The following is an 18,287-nucleotide window of genomic DNA, read 5'->3' as shown; positions in this document are numbered from 1 at the left end:
CAGCATGTGAGGACGTGCAGTTTTAAAAGCTTGTTTTCATTTTTTACATTAGCTGAAATTCCTTCACTAGTTAATTTATTAAATACGTCAACAAACGTTGATAAGAACACGCTCATATCAGGTTTCTTCTTATTAAACCATAGTCCACACGTGATTAACTTATTAATTCGGTCTTGTTTAAGTAATTCGTTTAACATAAGGTACAATGGCCAAATCGAATATTGCGAACATTTTGAATTTCGGAGCTCCATACGTATTAAAAACAGCACTCATGTAACTATGCTTATCTTCTGGCAGTAGTAAATTAACGAATGTACGGTACTCTTTACCATCGTATACATCTTCCATATATTCAGGCTTTGAGATTCTTGTGTTGACTACATAATCATAATAATTTTCATAAAAATGAATCAAATCGCTTATTTGCGTAAATGGGTCAATAATAACAAAATAACTTGTTTTACTCGGATTATCTAAATCTAATTCTGCTTAACATATATGACATTGTTTGACGGACGTTATTTCGCCATATTTACCTATATATCCTGAACAATTGTGGCATACGGCATGAAATTCGGCGAACTCTTTTGGGTTTAACAATTTATCTACAGAATATCGCGATTCAGGCATGACTGGCGATTCAAAAATAACATTAAACAACTGGAAAAGATTAGTCATGCCTAAAAGTGATAACTTATTTACAACAGAAAATTTAAGAATCATTAAAAATAATTCGCTTTTTTTAATCTTAACAGGACTCATAATGGATTTTAAAATATCTACATTTTGAATCATTTTTAGGGATATTGCATGATTGTTGAAGGCATTCGTTCTCATCTTCTAGTAATAAGCTGCGAAGGTGATTGGTCAAATCTAGTTCTATTTTGTTTTAAACTGTATATATGTATATGTATAAACAGTTTTCAAAAAATTTTAATGAAATAACAAATGTAATAATTTAGAAAGTTTTTTTAAATCAATAAACGAGTTTTGGAAATCTAATAGTATATTATGATACAAGTGGCATAAATAGTCCATTACGGCACGGCGTGTATTAGTACCCAAGCGTAGCGAGGGAGCTAAACGCCGTGCCGTATCGGACTATTATGCCACGAGTATTGTACGCTATTTTATAGTACTGACTAGCATAAATCCGCTGTCACGCCTATCCGTGGCCTAAACAGTCCATTTTTGCACCGTGCAGTTAGCGCTCGAGCGTAGCGAGGGCGATGAGCATGATGCAATAATGGACTATTTATGCCACGGATAGGCGTGACAGATGCGGATTTATGCCACCCAGTGCTAAAAATATATAAATATATTACTTTCAAATTGAATAAAATAGTCTTATTGTGCGAAAATATAAAATTTATAATTAAATAAAATAATAAAGTATTGAATTTTATGAGTACTTGCCTATAAACTTATTTTGCAACTTTGTGTGTTAAGTGCAAATTTACACATTCAATAAATTCTCAGTCGCAATTTAAAAATCTTTGGCAGAAAAAAAATCTTTAATGCATGTGTTCGCACTAGTATTTAAATCTACTCCAATTTTTAAAAAATAAATTGTTTTATGATTTTAGGAGTTGTATAATTATGCTTACTAATTTTTTATACCTGTGTTCTCGTAACTATATTTTGGTGCAAGTATTTTTAATTTAAATAATGTTAAAAATTCTAAAGTGTATATACATTGAAAGTAGGTAACGACTAGACATAAAATTTGTGTACACCATAGCATATAAGTTTTATTACTAAGTATCATTTTGACTATGAAACAGATCGATTGATTAAGGCTACGTGACAATAAATTATTATTGAAGGTTTTTGAGCTTACGGGTCACTATACATGGTTTGCGTTTAAGAAAAAGCTTTCAATTTATAATGTTTTAATAAAATTGAAATAATTGCTACAAAGTCATATTAATCCATAATAATAATGTCGAATTTAAGGTAATAGCTGTACTAGTTTTTAATCATTTTCAATAGAATAGAAAGTATGTATTACTTGTATATAAACAATCAGTTAAAAATTTTTTCGAGGTTACAAAGCCTAGTCAAAGCTAACACTTTGTTCAAAAATGGGAGATAAAAAATTGTGCAGTTACTATTACATTAACAATTTCTACGGTTTAACAAAAAACAAATTTATCAGAATAATTCTGCTTACCGCTTACATGAATGAAAACTAACTTATACATAAAATAAATGTTTTCTTTATATACTATACTAACCGTAACTTTATTACTGTTTTCTGCACATAAAATATCTTGATTTGTGAAAAGATTTTCCAACACATTTTCATCATCTGAGCTATGATGACTTGATACCTATCAACAAAGCAGTCATTGAATAACATACTATAATTATAAATTTATTTGTGCATTTTACCTCTTTAAAATGTAGGTTCATTAATGACAGCTTTGTATCTTTCAGCTGTTCTTTTTGTTATTGCTTCATCTCCGACATCTAAATTTCTTTTGTACAATATGTGTTGTTACAATAAATGCTTTCATTCGAGTAATAATAAACTTGTTTTCACTTATCACAATAGCTGATATTATTTGAAAATATTTGTAAATATATTTATATTAGGTTATTAGAACAGCATTAGTTTTGTTGTGTTACTTATATGTATGTACATACATATGTATATACATATATATATATACTGTAACGAGTTGAGCACCACAGTCAACTCGTGGCGGTATGAGTACCGCTGCGCCGCGACGAAATCGCGTAGAGTCGCGTGCGCGATAATAAACACGTGCGAATTCGGCAATAGGCGCGAAAGAGATGGAGAGGGCGAGCGCGCGGGCTAATCCTTCAGGAGCGCGCTCAGATAGCTCTCGGTCTTCGCTAAACATACACGCGACTTCGCTAAGCTTTCCAAGGTCCAAGGTCTCGTGGTGCTGTTAGTGCTGTGCTGTGTCCAGCGACTTCAAGAGGATTTTTGCGTGTGTGAGTGTGACGCGGAGCCCGGTGACCCCAGCCCGAGCATAGCGGTCCGGGCTGGTTACGGAGTCCTGCGGCCTGTCCAGGACTACGAGCGTCTTCGACGAAAGAGAGAAGGTTTGTGTGGCGCGCAGTGCATGAGAGAGAGAGTGCCTGGTGAGTGGATATCACCCATGCGAGGGTGATCCGGCGCGCGCGACCGTCACATCGATACACGCGTGCGAGCGCGAATATTCTAGCGTCGCGGCGAGTCGCAAAGTTGTTGGCGACTTGCCTATTATAATTTATCATTGTAACTTCACGTTTATTTCGCGACTAACAAATATAACCCTAGTCTTTTTATTTAACGTGAGTCGTCGTCATTTCTGAACCTCGTTCGTTTATTTCCGATCCTTGTTCCTTCCTGCGAATACCGCCGCCTCCGCGGGCGTTAGTTAAGAGTATTTATTTAACGCAGTTGAGCAGCCAAGCACGCGCCGGGCGGTGCGCAGACCAAGCAAACAGAAGCAGCTGAAACAGCTACATGCAACGGTGGTGTTTCGCGGGCGGAGAGGAATCCTCTGCCGCATCGAGGGAACGCGATCCAGTCGTTCTACGAGTAATTTGTTGATCGAATTCTCACCCCTTTACATTGGCGCCCAGTTCGTGGGTTAATTAGGAAGGAACCGCAAATATTGTAATTTACGCGATTTTCGGCGCGAGCGAAAAACCGTTTCGAATTTCAGAAGGTCGCGCGAGCGACATAAACACAAGCATCCCCGTGTTGTTTACGTCGCTCTCAAATCAGGCGGATTTGAGCGACGTTCGAATTTATTCGTCCGGCGTATACGAATAATTCGAACGCTATTCACACGAGAAGTCTGTGAATAATAAGCGGAGATTTTTGTTACCAGGCCGAGAACAAATATCTACCGATATTATCACACGACGTAGAATTAAACGACTCGGAGCAGCGAAACTTGAAGCTGACACTAGTATCCCATGCTCTCTGAGTCGAACAATTTTCTATTAGTGGTCGGGAGAAGTTTAAAGCACTCTCGTTAGGATAGAGAGTAGCATAATTATTTATTCGTGACGTCTCGTGTGAAAAGAGAGCGTATATGCGAAATTGTAAGTTGTTTAATTATTAATAATTAAACAACAAAAGGCAGCAAAGCGGCAACACAAACGCGTGTAACCGCGAAGTATAGTCCACGCACGCTATAGTGGAGCGAAGCACGCAGCGGCGCGAGTGTGTGAGAGAGAGTACGTGCGCTTGCGGCGCTACATAGAGACAATTCTACGAGAACGCGTCGGGCGCGAGATATACAGTCACTTCCACGGGAAGACGCGGAACAGTATACGCCCAGTTTTCAGCCAAGAAGACCTCAAGATTTCTTAAGAAGAGAACACACTCGACTCGCAGATCGAGATATACGCACAATTCCGCGAAAAATATTTTCGTTTTTATTCGGATTTCTTTTTCGGGTGTATGAGTGCGTATATGCCTGTAGCACAAACTGTGCATTGCAAGTGAGAGCACAGCGGTGCTACGAGCACGCGCGCCAAGAGCAATTCGTGCTTATCTGGCGTAATTAAAGTTTTTTTTTTTACGGATTTCGCTCCGATTATACGAATTCGATTTTTCGTTTTGTTCGATTTCGCGTAATAATCTACGTCACAGCGACGCGCTTAGGTGTGCAACTGTGTGAGTAGAAAGGTTGTATTTTTGTAGCTTACGTTGTAGCAACAAGAATACAATCTAGGGGCTATCTGGAGTGAGTGCGGAAGATAGGGAGCTGCCACGTCATTGTTGAGCAACCGTGAAACGTCATTAGAAGTAGAACACACCAACATGGCGAAGAAAGTAGAGAAGGTCGTCGAGAATTGGTGCTTGGGCATCGACGAAGAAGAGATGGACGATGCTCTCGAGAGTATGCAGTTGAAGCCAGACGGCAAGCGATTAGATCACGTAGCTAGGCTAAACAGATAGCTCTTCGGAAAGTATACCGAGTAGATTTTAGAGAGAGCCTGGACACCTCGATAGTAATGGCGCGAGTGAAGAGGGAAGAGCTGCGAAAGTCATTCATCGACGCAACAGCTGAACAAGTATCGACACGCTCGATTTATACGGGCGATTATGACGCCGAACAGCCACACCCTCTGAAGCTGTTACAACAAGAGATCGAGGCCAACGAAGTCGTGGTGACGCCGGCAATCGAGATGAACTACGGTCAACCAGCGCAAGGATTAGGCCAACCGACAGGGTCTAACCTACAACTGCTAAACGCGATGACAATGCGAGACACGTTCGCAGAAATGCCAGTCACCGAAGAGAGTGAACAGGTACAAACGCCAGCGTCGACGCCGGAAGACCAAGCTAGGTTAACGGCGCAGGAGGCGCAAGGACGAGACCAGAATGGAATAGGCACAATAGAGGTGCCGACAGGGAATCTGGTCACGACAGTAACCACGACGATAACAACGACGACAAGGACAACGCCAACAACTCCGGCGAGCGAAGGCAAAGGCGAATACGTCTGGCAAAAGTTCCGCAGTGTGAAGGTCACTGGACCACGCGCAGTCATGGGTGCAGCGGCAGTGACTAACGGATTAGACGCCAGTTCCCAGCAAAACGCTGCAACAATATATATATATATATATATATTGTTCCTATTATAATACTGTAGGGTGGAACAAGGAACAATGGAACAAATCGTTACTATACGGAAAATAAATTACTCATTTTTATGTTATCTGGGTTAAACAGTGTGATCTGGGTGCTACTTCATGTGCTATTTTATCATATTCGCGCTGTCCGCCGGCATGCATCAAAAATATATTGGGCTAGTTAAATGAATATATATTTGCATTTAGCTGTAGTATAGCTTAAGTAACGTAACATAATATTATTGCATAACTGAAATTATTTCTGGTAACAATATAAGTACAATTTTATTAACTAGTCCATACATGCTCGTGATTACATGTAAAACGTAATTATAAGAAAGTGAGATTGCAATAAGTATTTTATATAGTGAAAAAATAAGTTTACTATAGTGATTACATATAAATAACTAAGAAGATCTCTGCTAAATTTAGGACGTCGTTATTCGCACCAAGATTCAAGTAATTACGTGACTCTAAGGGTAGCTTTTTGGCCGCATTCTTAGAGTCACGTAAATTTTCCGGGCAACTTGGAGTCACGTAAATTTTCCGGAAAACTCTTAGAGTCACGTAAAAGCTCCGAGACACGTACATTTTTCTTTACAGTCATGTAAAGCTTCCAGTCACGTAAATTAATAAAAACACAATCCTGCAAATTTTACGTGACTGTAGCTTTTACGTGGCTACAAGTATTTATGTGATTGGAAATTTTTACGTCACTGTAACTTTTACGTTTCTATAACTATTTACGTTCATTTAGAATTTACAAATTTTTAATGATTTCACTCAGTTAATAAATAAGTAAAATGTTGAATACGAGACCTATTTTTTTGTTTATTTTAATCATGTTGATTTAAGGTACATAAACGATTTTTCAACAAAGTTTACATAATAACCATGTCTTTCACACATTTAAATTTTTTTTCGCAAATAAGATTATACTTATATATTGCGCAATGCAATGCAAATCCTGGCCCAGCAAAGGTTTCACAAAACACAAAAGAGCACTGCTCATCTCCATTGACAGAGGTGTGGTAATGCAGAATCTCCAACAGTACTTCCATACAATACTTCCAGATCATGGTTGGTATAAGCTCCATACATCAGTAAACACAGGAAAGCTTCTTGATATGTCTATTTTCTATCCAAACAGGTTTTGCAGAAATACTTAAAGTCATCTGCTTTCATTGGTTCAGTAATTTTAATTTTATCGCATTTTGTATGTACCCATTTCAAACAAATGGAACACTCAATACATTCAGTCGATACAACTTTCTTACACTTTCTACAATAGTAGATCATTTCTTGTGTTTGGTCTGTCACTGCTACCATCAACCGAATTTTGGTTTTTGAATCTAAATGTTTATCTAATATATCAAAAGACGTAAATGGAATTTTGATGAAATCTTCGATGATAATCTTTACAAATTTTGGATCAAAACCAAGCCATAATAGGATTTTTCTGACTTGTTCTTCGTTGCTCAAGTCAACGAATGCTTGAGTATTTTGTTTCAACGGTAATCCGATTACTGAAGTAACTTTTCCTTTTGGTCTGCCTTTCACGTTTATTTGTTTTGTAGTTATTAACTTCTTTTTTGCTCCAGTGTTTTTTTCTGGCCCGGATATCTTTTTTTCACCATTGACTTGCACTGATTCAGCGATTTTTGTTTCATCAAATATATTGGCCTATCTGGTTCAGATAGATCAACTTCATAACTGACATTCACTGACTCTTTAATCTTTTTCTCATCGCTGATTTGAGCTGGATCAGTAATCTTTTTTCGACCACTGATTTCTACTGACTCAGCAATTTCTTTTTCATCGGAGAAAGTGTCTTGTTCTGATTGACATATCATCTTTTGCTCTTTCAAATCACTGTACAAACGAAGCTTTTTTTAAAAAATATCTACGATAGTTTCAGGGTTTTTCTGAAATTCTTGAGTGTGTTTCTCTAACGTATTTTCAGCAACATTCTCTCTAAACTTATTCTTCACACTTTCATTTCTCCATTGATGTCATCTTCATAGCTCTTTCAACATCTTTGTCATTAATATTCTCTTCTTTATGGTCTTTAAGAAGATTATGTAAGACTTGATCTGGTCCTAAGATATTTTCCACTACGTTATCAATGTCATCTATCTCAGAAGAAGAATCTTTCAATATTTTTTCATACTTTTCAATTATATTTTTATAAAATTCCATGAACTGAGCATTAACGTTTTCAGGAATCTGGAAAAGATATAATTTGAAAGTAAAACATTCTATGGAATATATTTTTTTAATTATTTGAGACAGATCGTGTTCTCACCTCTAGGTCGCTTTCATGATTGTGCGAACATATGACTGTTTTAACAATGTAATAGGCTTTCTTGACTGGTTTTTGTAATCCCATAGTAAATGGACAGTTGGTTTTCTTACTTCTGAGTAAGAAAAACGTTTATCATTAGTGAATTACGTAAATATTTGATAACTTTTATTTTATTCTATTCGATAAGTTTTTTATTATTTTAGACATACCAAACTGACATTTCTTATTCCACTTCCTTTGGACTTGAAAATTCTTCCTTTTTTGCAGGTATAAGTTGCATAGGAGAGTGGAAATAATTCCAATTCTCTTTCATCTTTCGTTTGATTGGATCGAGTATCCCCTTTAGATATATCAAAATACTCTTTGTATTTATCAAAGTATTTGTCAAATACTCATCAAATGCTTTAAAACAAGAAAACGTCTGACCGGCGTAAAATGGTAATTCATTATTATCCATTTTCGAAAAATGGGAATCAGGGCAACTTGTATTCAAACTACGTTACTCTTTTATTGGATTCTCTGAAAGAGTAAAATATCCTGCCTGAAGAAACGAAAGAGTCAATCCTAACTTGTATTCGAACTGTATGTGTGCTGTTCAGGTGAATGCAAGACTGAACGAGAGAAAAATCGTTTACGCGTGAAGAATCAAAAGACAGTCAGCGTTAAGCGCAACTCTTATATTTTGCCGCTGTGTGCTTCGAGGTTTTTGTTTTCTTTCTTTACTCCCGTTCAACCAATGTCGTTGCGGATGTAAAGTTATTGGTCAGTTGAAAAAATGGCGCGTAATTTGAATTGTGACTATCATCTAACCTACAAAATCGTTTTAAAATATATAAAAAAATTTTTTTATTGATTAGTTAATTAATAAAAACAACTCAACAACAAAAATAAAAACTATTAATTAATAGAAATTCATTGCATCATATTTTTATAAAAAGTAACCTAAGTCTGTTCTCGCGTTGGATTTTGAATACGACTGAAAATGACACTGAGGATACTCGCACTACTAAATATCCCGATATTGAATCCATTCCAAATTTGTCATTATTTGCACAATAAAGTCAACGGTGCCCCATAGATACACGAGCTTTATTTTGTCTTTGTATCTACTGTGCAAGACTTGATTCTTCGCAATTGTCCTCTTCTCTTTGTAGGTGTTGGCATTTTAATATCAGCAAGTGTTAGACTAGACTTTTCTAAAAATAATTGTTTTAACGATTCTTCTAATTCTAATTGTATGCTTTGATTTGTACAATTGTTTGTTGCAACTGTTTTAACATCTTTGTTACTTTTGAAATAATCTAGTATATTTTTCATAGTGGTTGACCTTGAATAGTAAATTGGATCTGCTTGCTCCGAAATCAGCTCCATCAATTCGTTCATTATTGCTTTTAACCTCCGTCTTTTTTCTCCAATAGTTAAGCGACTTGGAGTATTAACTTTTGCAATTACAGTTTTAGTTGTATCTTCTTTATTTGCATTCTCAAAATTGCTTCTTCTACTTGATGACGATTTTGTTTTAATAGGTTTTACTAAGGGCATAACTGTGCTCGGTCCTGGTGGCGATAGTGGTACTGATTCAGAACTATTTGAAAAAGAGTTGTTTTTTGAACTTTTTAACCATCTCTCTAAACAAATATCTTTACAAAACAGAGGCATTTTCAGAGCTAGACGTATAGCTAAAATGTGACGACATGGTAATCCCATACTGGTCATTTCAAAACAAGTACACGAATATGGAGTAATATAGATTTCTTCTTTACGACATATAGCAGTGCATGTTTGCGATACAGCATCAAAATTAAGCAACGTCATGAATTCAAAATATTGAAATTGTTCAAGAACAACTTTATAAGCATAATGAGTTAAGCAATCCTTGTATAAAACTTTCGCTTTTTCAAAGTCAGTGATGGTAACATCTTTAGAATTGATTCTTAATATGTCCTGAATATCTTTCAGTCTATTACACTTTAATCTATAATTAGTCCATTTAAAAAATTTTTTAATAAAATCATCAATGTACTATAGGTTCCAATCTCATTTTTTAATTTTCCATTCAGAGATTCAATTCTATTGTTTGTTAAATTTTTTAGATTCAAGTTAAAGATTTTAAATTTGACCCATTCATCTGTAATATTTTGCCAATTGTCTCTAAAATAATTTTTTATTACGTCAGGAGCAGTCGAAATGAATTGCGAATGAGCATTGTCATAAGCACGAACTTTTGACCATCTTGTCCAGGCACCGAAGAGCATTCTCTTTTTGTTCCTTAGTGATTTTCATCTTTGTTAGGCATACCTCTCTGCCAAATATTCTTAATGTATGAAATTGACAGATAAATAATCTACCCCAATCAAAAACTTCTCGAATAACAGATCTCTCAACTAGATCCTTGTTAGTTATAAAACCGCGTGTCTTTTTAACAGCTTCTAAATTATCTTTTTTAAACCACTCCATCAACCATTTTACTATAGGTCGAGATTCGTTAACTAAAATTCCTACTGCTACAATATGACTACGCCCTTCGCCATCTTCGATGACAAAAAACATTAAAGAAAATCTTAAGCTGAAAATTTTGTAAGTAGAATCAATGCACATTACTTCTGGGTATTTCTTCATATTTTGTTTCATCTCTGGCGTTGAGAAATACATTCCTTGAAATTGTGAATCTTCCTCTAAAATTTCGACTTTTGCTACTATAAAGTTAAAAAATAAAATTCATTAGTTGAAAGTTTGGATAGTATATTGTATGTAATTTTCCCTAGTTACTTACTATATTTAGTTTCTAGCAGTTGTGCAGCAGCTTCAATGTCATTTGCATTTTTATCTTTAGTTTCATTGAAAGCATTATACAAATCTTGTGGCATAATTTGCTTCTTAGTTTTGTCCACCATATGCTCATGTAATAAGGAGGTCTTGCAATTTAGACTATGCAGAAATGTAGCTTCTTCTATTTCTTGTTTAGTCAATCGTCTCACATCGGACAAGTTTTCATAAAACGCCTATATGACAATTAACAAATTTATTTGAATTTCAATTATAAAGTGAACATAATATAATTAAACGCATCTTACCTCATATCCTTCATCATGTGTGTGCTCTAAATTAAATTCTGTAATAATATAAATTTACCTTCTTTGGCTTGAAATTTAATAAAGCACTCACAATTTCTTTTTAATATTCTATAAAAATTAACGATAGTTTTATTCAATTATTAATTTATTTTTACATACATTTTCCAACTATAGTAAAGATAAAACTATATACCTTCCACTGCGCTGTCCAGTTGCTTCTGATTCTCTTTCTTCTACATATTTACACACTTTAATAAGTGTATGATATTTAACAACAGGTTTTATTTTTTTTAAATTCAATGATTTGTATGGCTGTGAACGACCAGTAACAAATTTTTGTTTATGATATCCTTCATAAGTAGCAATACGTTTTTCTAATTCTTCATCCTTTTGAAAAACTTGTTTTAATTTTAGGACTGGTACTGTAAATATAAATATTTTAAAAAAGATACTAACAAGTAAAGATTAATTAAATTTTTACCAGTAATATTGTTATTTTCTTCAACTCCGTTATCCATGATGAAGTTTAAGTGTTTGGCAGAGGGCTGATGTTCAGAGTAAAGAGTGCATATCTAAGGAAATATAGAAATAATAAGTATGCCTTCTAATAGTATATTACTAGGGAGGAACACATTAGGACAGTCCATTGGGCTCGGGTGGCAATTTACATGAGACATGGGCTGTTTAATTTCCTTTTCATGGTATGTATACTGTTATTGTATGCACCAGAACTGAAAATGCACATTCCTCTCCAGGGACCTGGAAGGGAATGTGGTACGTTTTTTGCAGATATGGAGAAAAAGTATATATACTCAAATATTAAGTCAATGTTTTTATAATTTTATGTATAAGTATTATAAGATAAAAATTTGCCTGATGCAAAATATGATGTTTGCAATCAGTGTTCATCACTTTGTTTTAGATCAATGTACTAATAGTGAGCCCTAATAAACCACCATTTTAGATAACTGTAGGTATTAATGCTGGGTATACTTACTTGACTCCAGTCACGCTTCGAGCCATATATATATATATATATATATATATATATATATATATATATATATATCAACTATTGCTCACAATTTTCACAAATACCCAATGCGTATTTTTTTCGAGATGTTATCAAATCTTCATCAAGCTATAAATGAAATAATGAGCACATGTTGTATGAAACTCTCAACACAGTTTCATAAAACATGTGCTCATCCATATTGGGTATGGATACCTACGGTCTATACTAAATATGATAGTTTACCAAAATATTCATAGGTGTAAGTTACTATATATTATAATGATGCTATATATAGGTCAATGTACTATATCGCGTGATGCCAATAAGCTAAACTAAAATATAATGATGCATCGTTATTAGGAGTAGGTTAGAAAATCTTATATAGGGAGAAAAAATTGGAGCCACGTAAAATGTGGAGTCACGTAAATAGTTATAGAAACGTAAAAGTTACAGTCACGTAAAATTTTCAGGATTGTATTTTTATTAATTTACGTGACTGGAAGGTTTACGTGACTGTAAAGAAAAATGTACGTGTCTCGGAGCTTTTAAAAAGCTACCATTAGAGTCACGTAGAGTCACGTAATTACGTGAATCTTGGTGCGAATAATCACTCCGCTAAATTTAAGTTTAACGTACTTAACAAAATGTCAAACCAAGTGTCTTATGCTTGCTTGCAATATTTAGACGATAAAGTGAAATATTATTATGCACCGATAGAGACCATATTTTATAAGAAGAATGATCAGACTCCTATCGTTGCAAAAGATTTACTATATTTAGATAAGACACACAAATACTATGTTTTATGGTCAAAAGGTAAAAATAAAGTACCTATTTCTGGTACAAGAGATGACGAATCAGAATTTTATGCTGCCTATATCGTATGTCTAGGAGGTAAATAGTTTATATTTAATTATGAACAATAGTAAATAATCGTTACTTTATCTGGTACTAATCGTTCATTTCTTACATTATTTTTTTAACATGTTTCAGAAACGGAAGATGATGCTAGACTCAGAGCAACAAATAAATCCAAGCGATTAATTGATCCAAAAAAACTAACTTCCAGTGAGTCTAATGAAAGTTTATTTGTAAGTCAAGCGTTAAAACCGGTAACTTTATGTTTTTATTGAATAATATAAATTGTGTACTTCATTCTAACGTCTATTATAATATTTAACATTTTTACTTTAAGAAAATTGGAAAAATTATTAAAAATATAGTACAAAAAGTAAACAGTCAACGAACAATTGAGAAGTATAAACAATTAACTCTCATGAATAACAGAAAACCATTATTTCTTGGTACCAGTACAAATGAGTATCCAACAGAAAATAATACAAGGGATGTTCAAATTAAATCTACAATACGCATACGAAATTCAAAGGAGACGAAAACAACGAATCTACCTGAAGTTAGAGGTTAGTAATTTTTGTAATTTTTTTTATCTAGGTTATAACATTATTTTTCGGGTACATTAAAAAAGTAGTTTTTTCATAATATTAAGGGGGTTTTACCAGCTATATGATAAATTTCATATATATCAATAAGAAATTGTAATCATATCTCAATTTTAATTCTAATATTGGTAGAACCACCTAAATACATTTTAAAAATGTTACATTTCAAAGTGGTATACGTGTAAATAGGTGAAATATGAAATTGTCGTAAAAATGTTTGTAATATACTTACCCGAGTAAAATGTCCTACGGCTGGCCTTATGTCACATTTAGCAATATGATTGTTAGACCACAATTATATTTGTTAGTTTCATTCGTATTCTATAATGAAACAATTATGCAGTGATTGTGTCTTTTTTATATTTTATGTTATTAACATTATTATAGTTGTTCTTCTTGTACGTATTCGATTCGATTATTGTATACGCTAGTCTTTGTATTCTACTGTACTTAACAAATTATAATTAGAGCCGCAATAGAAAGTATTTTATAATTGTTTGAGAAAATATAGAAATGGATAAATAATCTACAAAACAGATTTTGAGGTGTTATGTAATCCACCTTGTTGTAATATAGTAAGTATTATAATCTTGATTATAAGTACCAAAACAGTACACGTCGCGCCATCTATTGGTTGACGACGATTTCGTGCAGTCAGACGAGCTCACGCGAGAGCGACCGCACCGCGCATGTCTCACGCTATACTCTAAGCGCCTATTACGTACTATACCATACTTCGTGCGTAGAGCCAGACTATGCTGTACTGTACTCTACACTCTTCCTTGCCTGTAAGACTCCAAGCCCAGCGGACGTACTGCCGACTATGGCTATTGCCATATACAGGGTGGGCCATTTTAATCAAACCAGTCTAATAACTCCTAAATTAAGCCATGAACAGAAAAATTGTTCAAATGAAAGTTGTCCAGGATCAAGGGGGACATCTTTTTGTGCAATTAGTTTTGACTTTGAACTCAAATTTCAAGGTCATTTGAAGGTCAAATTTTTTTTTTAAATAGGAACCCCTATTTTTGATAGCAGATTCGGAAAGAACAGGAAATTTTATGTCCGAAACGGTATTTCAAAATTTTTTTCATGACTTTCACAAGGTCATTTCAAGGTCAAATGTTAAGAAATACTGTAATTGCTATTTAATCGCATTTTCTGATAGAATAATCGTAGTTAATGTACTTTTATGATTGAATATTCAAACCCAATGTGACAATGACCATGAAAATATTTACCTTGAAAACAAAATAATTCCCTAATTTCAGCGCTACCCAGGAACAACGACGTGGACGTATTAGGATTATGTTCCCTTTGGGGTGCTTTTTTAACGTGAGTCCCCTTGCCTTTCACTGGGGTGCTTGGTTACTGTAAGTCCCCTTGCCTCTCACTAGGGTGCTTGTTTAACATTTGCTAACAAATTTTTAGTGATCAAAAGTAAATTTTGAAGTAAACATGATAATTTTAAATATCAGCGTAGAGTCGCACCACGGCTCTGGCATTGTTTTGGGTTTCGCCTAAGATCATTATCATATCAACAATTTCATTGGATTGGTAACACCGGCACACAAAATAAAAAAAGTTGTCTGCGCGAGAAATCAGACCTATCTATCTTTATGTTTTTCGGGTCGCTGAATTCGAATATAAGGTCAGTTAGGCCCCATCACGTCAGGGTCAAGGTCAGTTGGAGGTCAAATTAAGAAGAAAAGGTTTAAAAAAATTAAAATGCCATATATTTATGTTTTTTTGGTCGCTGAATCGAAATCCGGAATCAGTTTGGCCCCATCTCGTCAGGTTCAAGGTCAGTTTAAGGTCAAACTGAGGAGAAATGGTTAAAAGAAATAAAAATGCCATACATTTATGTTTTTTTGGTCGCTTTGATTTTTCGTTTTAAGAACTGACGCTAGATATTCTCCTCCATCTTTAGGTAATCCTAAATTTCGAATAAGATCACTTAAATCTTCTTGGTTAAAGGTTTCTGGAGCTTTTAAACATCTAAACTGGAAATGATGCACTTTGGCAAATACAATTATTAAAAATTTTTTTTAATATTACAAAAGCAAAATGCTGTTTAATATTTTATCTTAAATAATCTATTTTTTAACATCCTACCTTTATTGTTTAACCATTTTTACGCTTTTGAAACGTTAAATTTTTACTTGACTCTGCTTCGACCGTGAATAAATTGACAACATTGATTTTTAACGTTCCATTTCCCACTCCCATTAAGAACTCAGATATTTAAAATTATCATGTTTACTTCAAAATTTACTTTTGATCACTAAAAATTTGTTAACAAATGTTAAACAAGCACCCTAGTGAGAGGCAAGGGGACTTACAGTAACCAAGCACCCCAGTGAAAGGCAAAGGGACTCACGTTAAAAAAGCACCCCAAAGGGAACATAATCCTAATACGTCCACGTCGTTGTTCCTGGGTAGCGCTGAAATTAGGGAATTATTTTGTTTTCAAGGTAAATATTTTCATGGTCATTGTCACATTGGGTTTGAATATTCAATCATAAAAGTACATTAACTACGATTATTCTATCAGAAAATGCGATTAAATAGCAATTACAGTATTTCTTAACATTTGACCTTGAAATGACCTTGTGAAAGTCATGAAAAAAATTTTGAAATACCGTTTCGGACATAAAATTTCCTGTTCTTTCCGAATCTGCTATCAAAAATAGGGGTTCCTATTTAAAAAAAAAATTTGACCTTCAAATGACCTTGAAATTTGAGTTCAAGATCAAAACTAATTGCACAAAAAGATGTCCCCCTTGATCCTGGACAACTTTCATCTGAACAATTTTTCTGTTCATGGCTTAATTTAAGAGTTATTAGACTGGTTTGATTAAAATGGCCCACCCTGTATAAATAAATTACCATTATTCATTTAACATTAACCTCAGTATTCTTAATTTACCCACGGATTCCAACACACCTGAATTGTGACAAAATTATAAAAATTATTGTCAGCCGGAAGTGCAAAAAACTGGCATCCTGCTCGGACCCTGGTCCCATCCTTAGGATTATTTTTACTCGAGCACTTGAATTATGTAACTCGTGACAAGCATTCAAAATTTTCTTTTATTTTAGATGTATTGAACCATAAAGAAAATGTAACTATATGTAATATGGTTAAGTGCGTATCATTCGTAGTCACGTAATTAGTTGCGTTCATGAGTAGTCGCTGATTGATTCCGTGATTAATCTCGAGATAAATTGCTTCAATAAATAATCACGTGTGTACTAACCCCTTTTGATAAATTTTCTTTAGATCTTGCGTAAGAGCTTACGCAAGATCTTATATCACAGCTTACATATGATGCTGCCTAAGATCATGCACAAGATATTGCCATAAAATCTTACGTCAGATATAATATGAGGTATCACGAGATAATAAATTATTAACCTACGTGAGGGTACTGAGTTTGCACGGAGCGAAAATTGTTTTCATTTATACTATCTCATACTAATGAAGTACATAAAACTATTTTCCGAGTTTACAAAATCACAACAAGTAAATATCCATCAAAATGCTTTGTCCTTAGAACGCGCTTCACAACATTCGCTTTCAAATGCTTCTCTAAATTTAGATTGTAGAGATCAGCCAGATCACTCTGATTTAAGAATGCCTTCACGTTCACGGATTGGTGGTTTGCCTTTAATAGCTTCAAATTCGTCATCAGGATCTAAAGATATTTCAGGTCCGAAAAGTTAGTCGTCTACACCATTTGTGCCTTCTAATGGGTTGTATTCACCAGTTATGTCTCCACAAGATCCTCCTTACAATACTTCGTCATGTTCAGAAGCAGGATCTGTAAGACGTTCGCTCTCGAAAAGTCGGTCGTGTTCGCTAGCAGGATTTCGAACGGAACAAGAAACGCCTACTTGAACACCACCAAGACGGCCAGGTCCACGTTCTCTTACCCAAGAAGTAGTGCCCACTCGCACACCGCCTAGACGGCCAGGTCCACGTTCCCGAACGCAAGTAGTGCCCAATCGCACATCACCGATACATCCAGGTTCTGCTTCACCAGGAAGAGAAGATATTGAAGATAACCAACAAGAAAATGAAAATCTCGAAGTTACTGCAGGCAATGCGAATAGAGATCTTTTTAACTAGCTTTAACTAACTTTAGTCGAGCTATATATTCTCAATGTTCACTTTTTGAGGTTGAGATTGAAACGTACGCAAAGATCGCGCGCGAAAACGAACAGCCAATTAGAGAATGTCTTTTTTATAGAAGGATTGCTGATTCTAGATATCACATTATTGTGTATATAACATTTATGCTATACAAAAATGTATAATTTTTAGGAGGAGAATCTTATTCTGCTGTCCCGATGCTTCAACAATACAAACCTAAGCTATACAGAAAGTACAATAAAGCAGGATACAATTTAGACTCTGATATTCCAGAATCACACAAACGATACGACATTGTTAGGAATAAGGTATATATGAAAACGCAATACTATGAATTGTGAGATATTTTATCTTTTCATTAAATCTTTTTTATTTTCAAGGTATACCTAGGTGAAAGCAGGACAGTAGAACAAAAAGCATGGTGGATCATTAGATCTAAACGAAAGACTGCATTCTTAAGAGACTTGGGAACTGTTTTATGGACCAAAAAAGTGATAGCTCTAAGAAGCTTAGATTTAAGTAAATTAAAACAAAAAACTTTTGGAACAAAGCCCATACAACTATATTCACCTAGAAAACTAAATTTATATCTAAATAGGAACTATATATAACCATACAACACATATATTACATATTTATCATTTTATACTTACAAAAATAATTATTTATT

General features: G+C 34.5%; 2 protein-coding genes across 7 annotated transcripts in view; one reads left to right on the top strand and one right to left on the bottom strand.

The window, feature by feature from the left end:
• LOC103317603 (nuclear receptor subfamily 2 group E member 1) overlaps positions 1–18,287 on the top strand; it is a 628,264-nt gene that overhangs the window by 546,997 nt on the left and 62,980 nt on the right. The gene's annotated exons all lie outside the window — the stretch shown is intronic.
• Positions 9,932–10,877, bottom strand: LOC116417165. The gene is made up of 2 exons (XM_031928798.1): positions 10,686–10,877; positions 9,932–10,608 (listed from the first exon to the last, which is right to left on the bottom strand). Exons 1-2 carry the CDS (start codon positions 10,804–10,806, stop codon positions 10,121–10,123), a joined length of 609 nt encoding a protein of 202 aa, XP_031784658.1. The 5' UTR covers positions 10,807–10,877; the 3' UTR covers positions 9,932–10,120.

The sequence above is a fragment of the Nasonia vitripennis genome, chromosome 4 (assembly GCF_009193385.2).
Source record: "Nasonia vitripennis strain AsymCx chromosome 4, Nvit_psr_1.1, whole genome shotgun sequence".
Classification (NCBI taxonomy): domain Eukaryota; kingdom Metazoa; phylum Arthropoda; class Insecta; order Hymenoptera; family Pteromalidae; genus Nasonia; species Nasonia vitripennis.
Note: the sequence above shows the minus strand (reverse complement) of the source record. Positions and strands in the feature narration are given on the sequence as shown.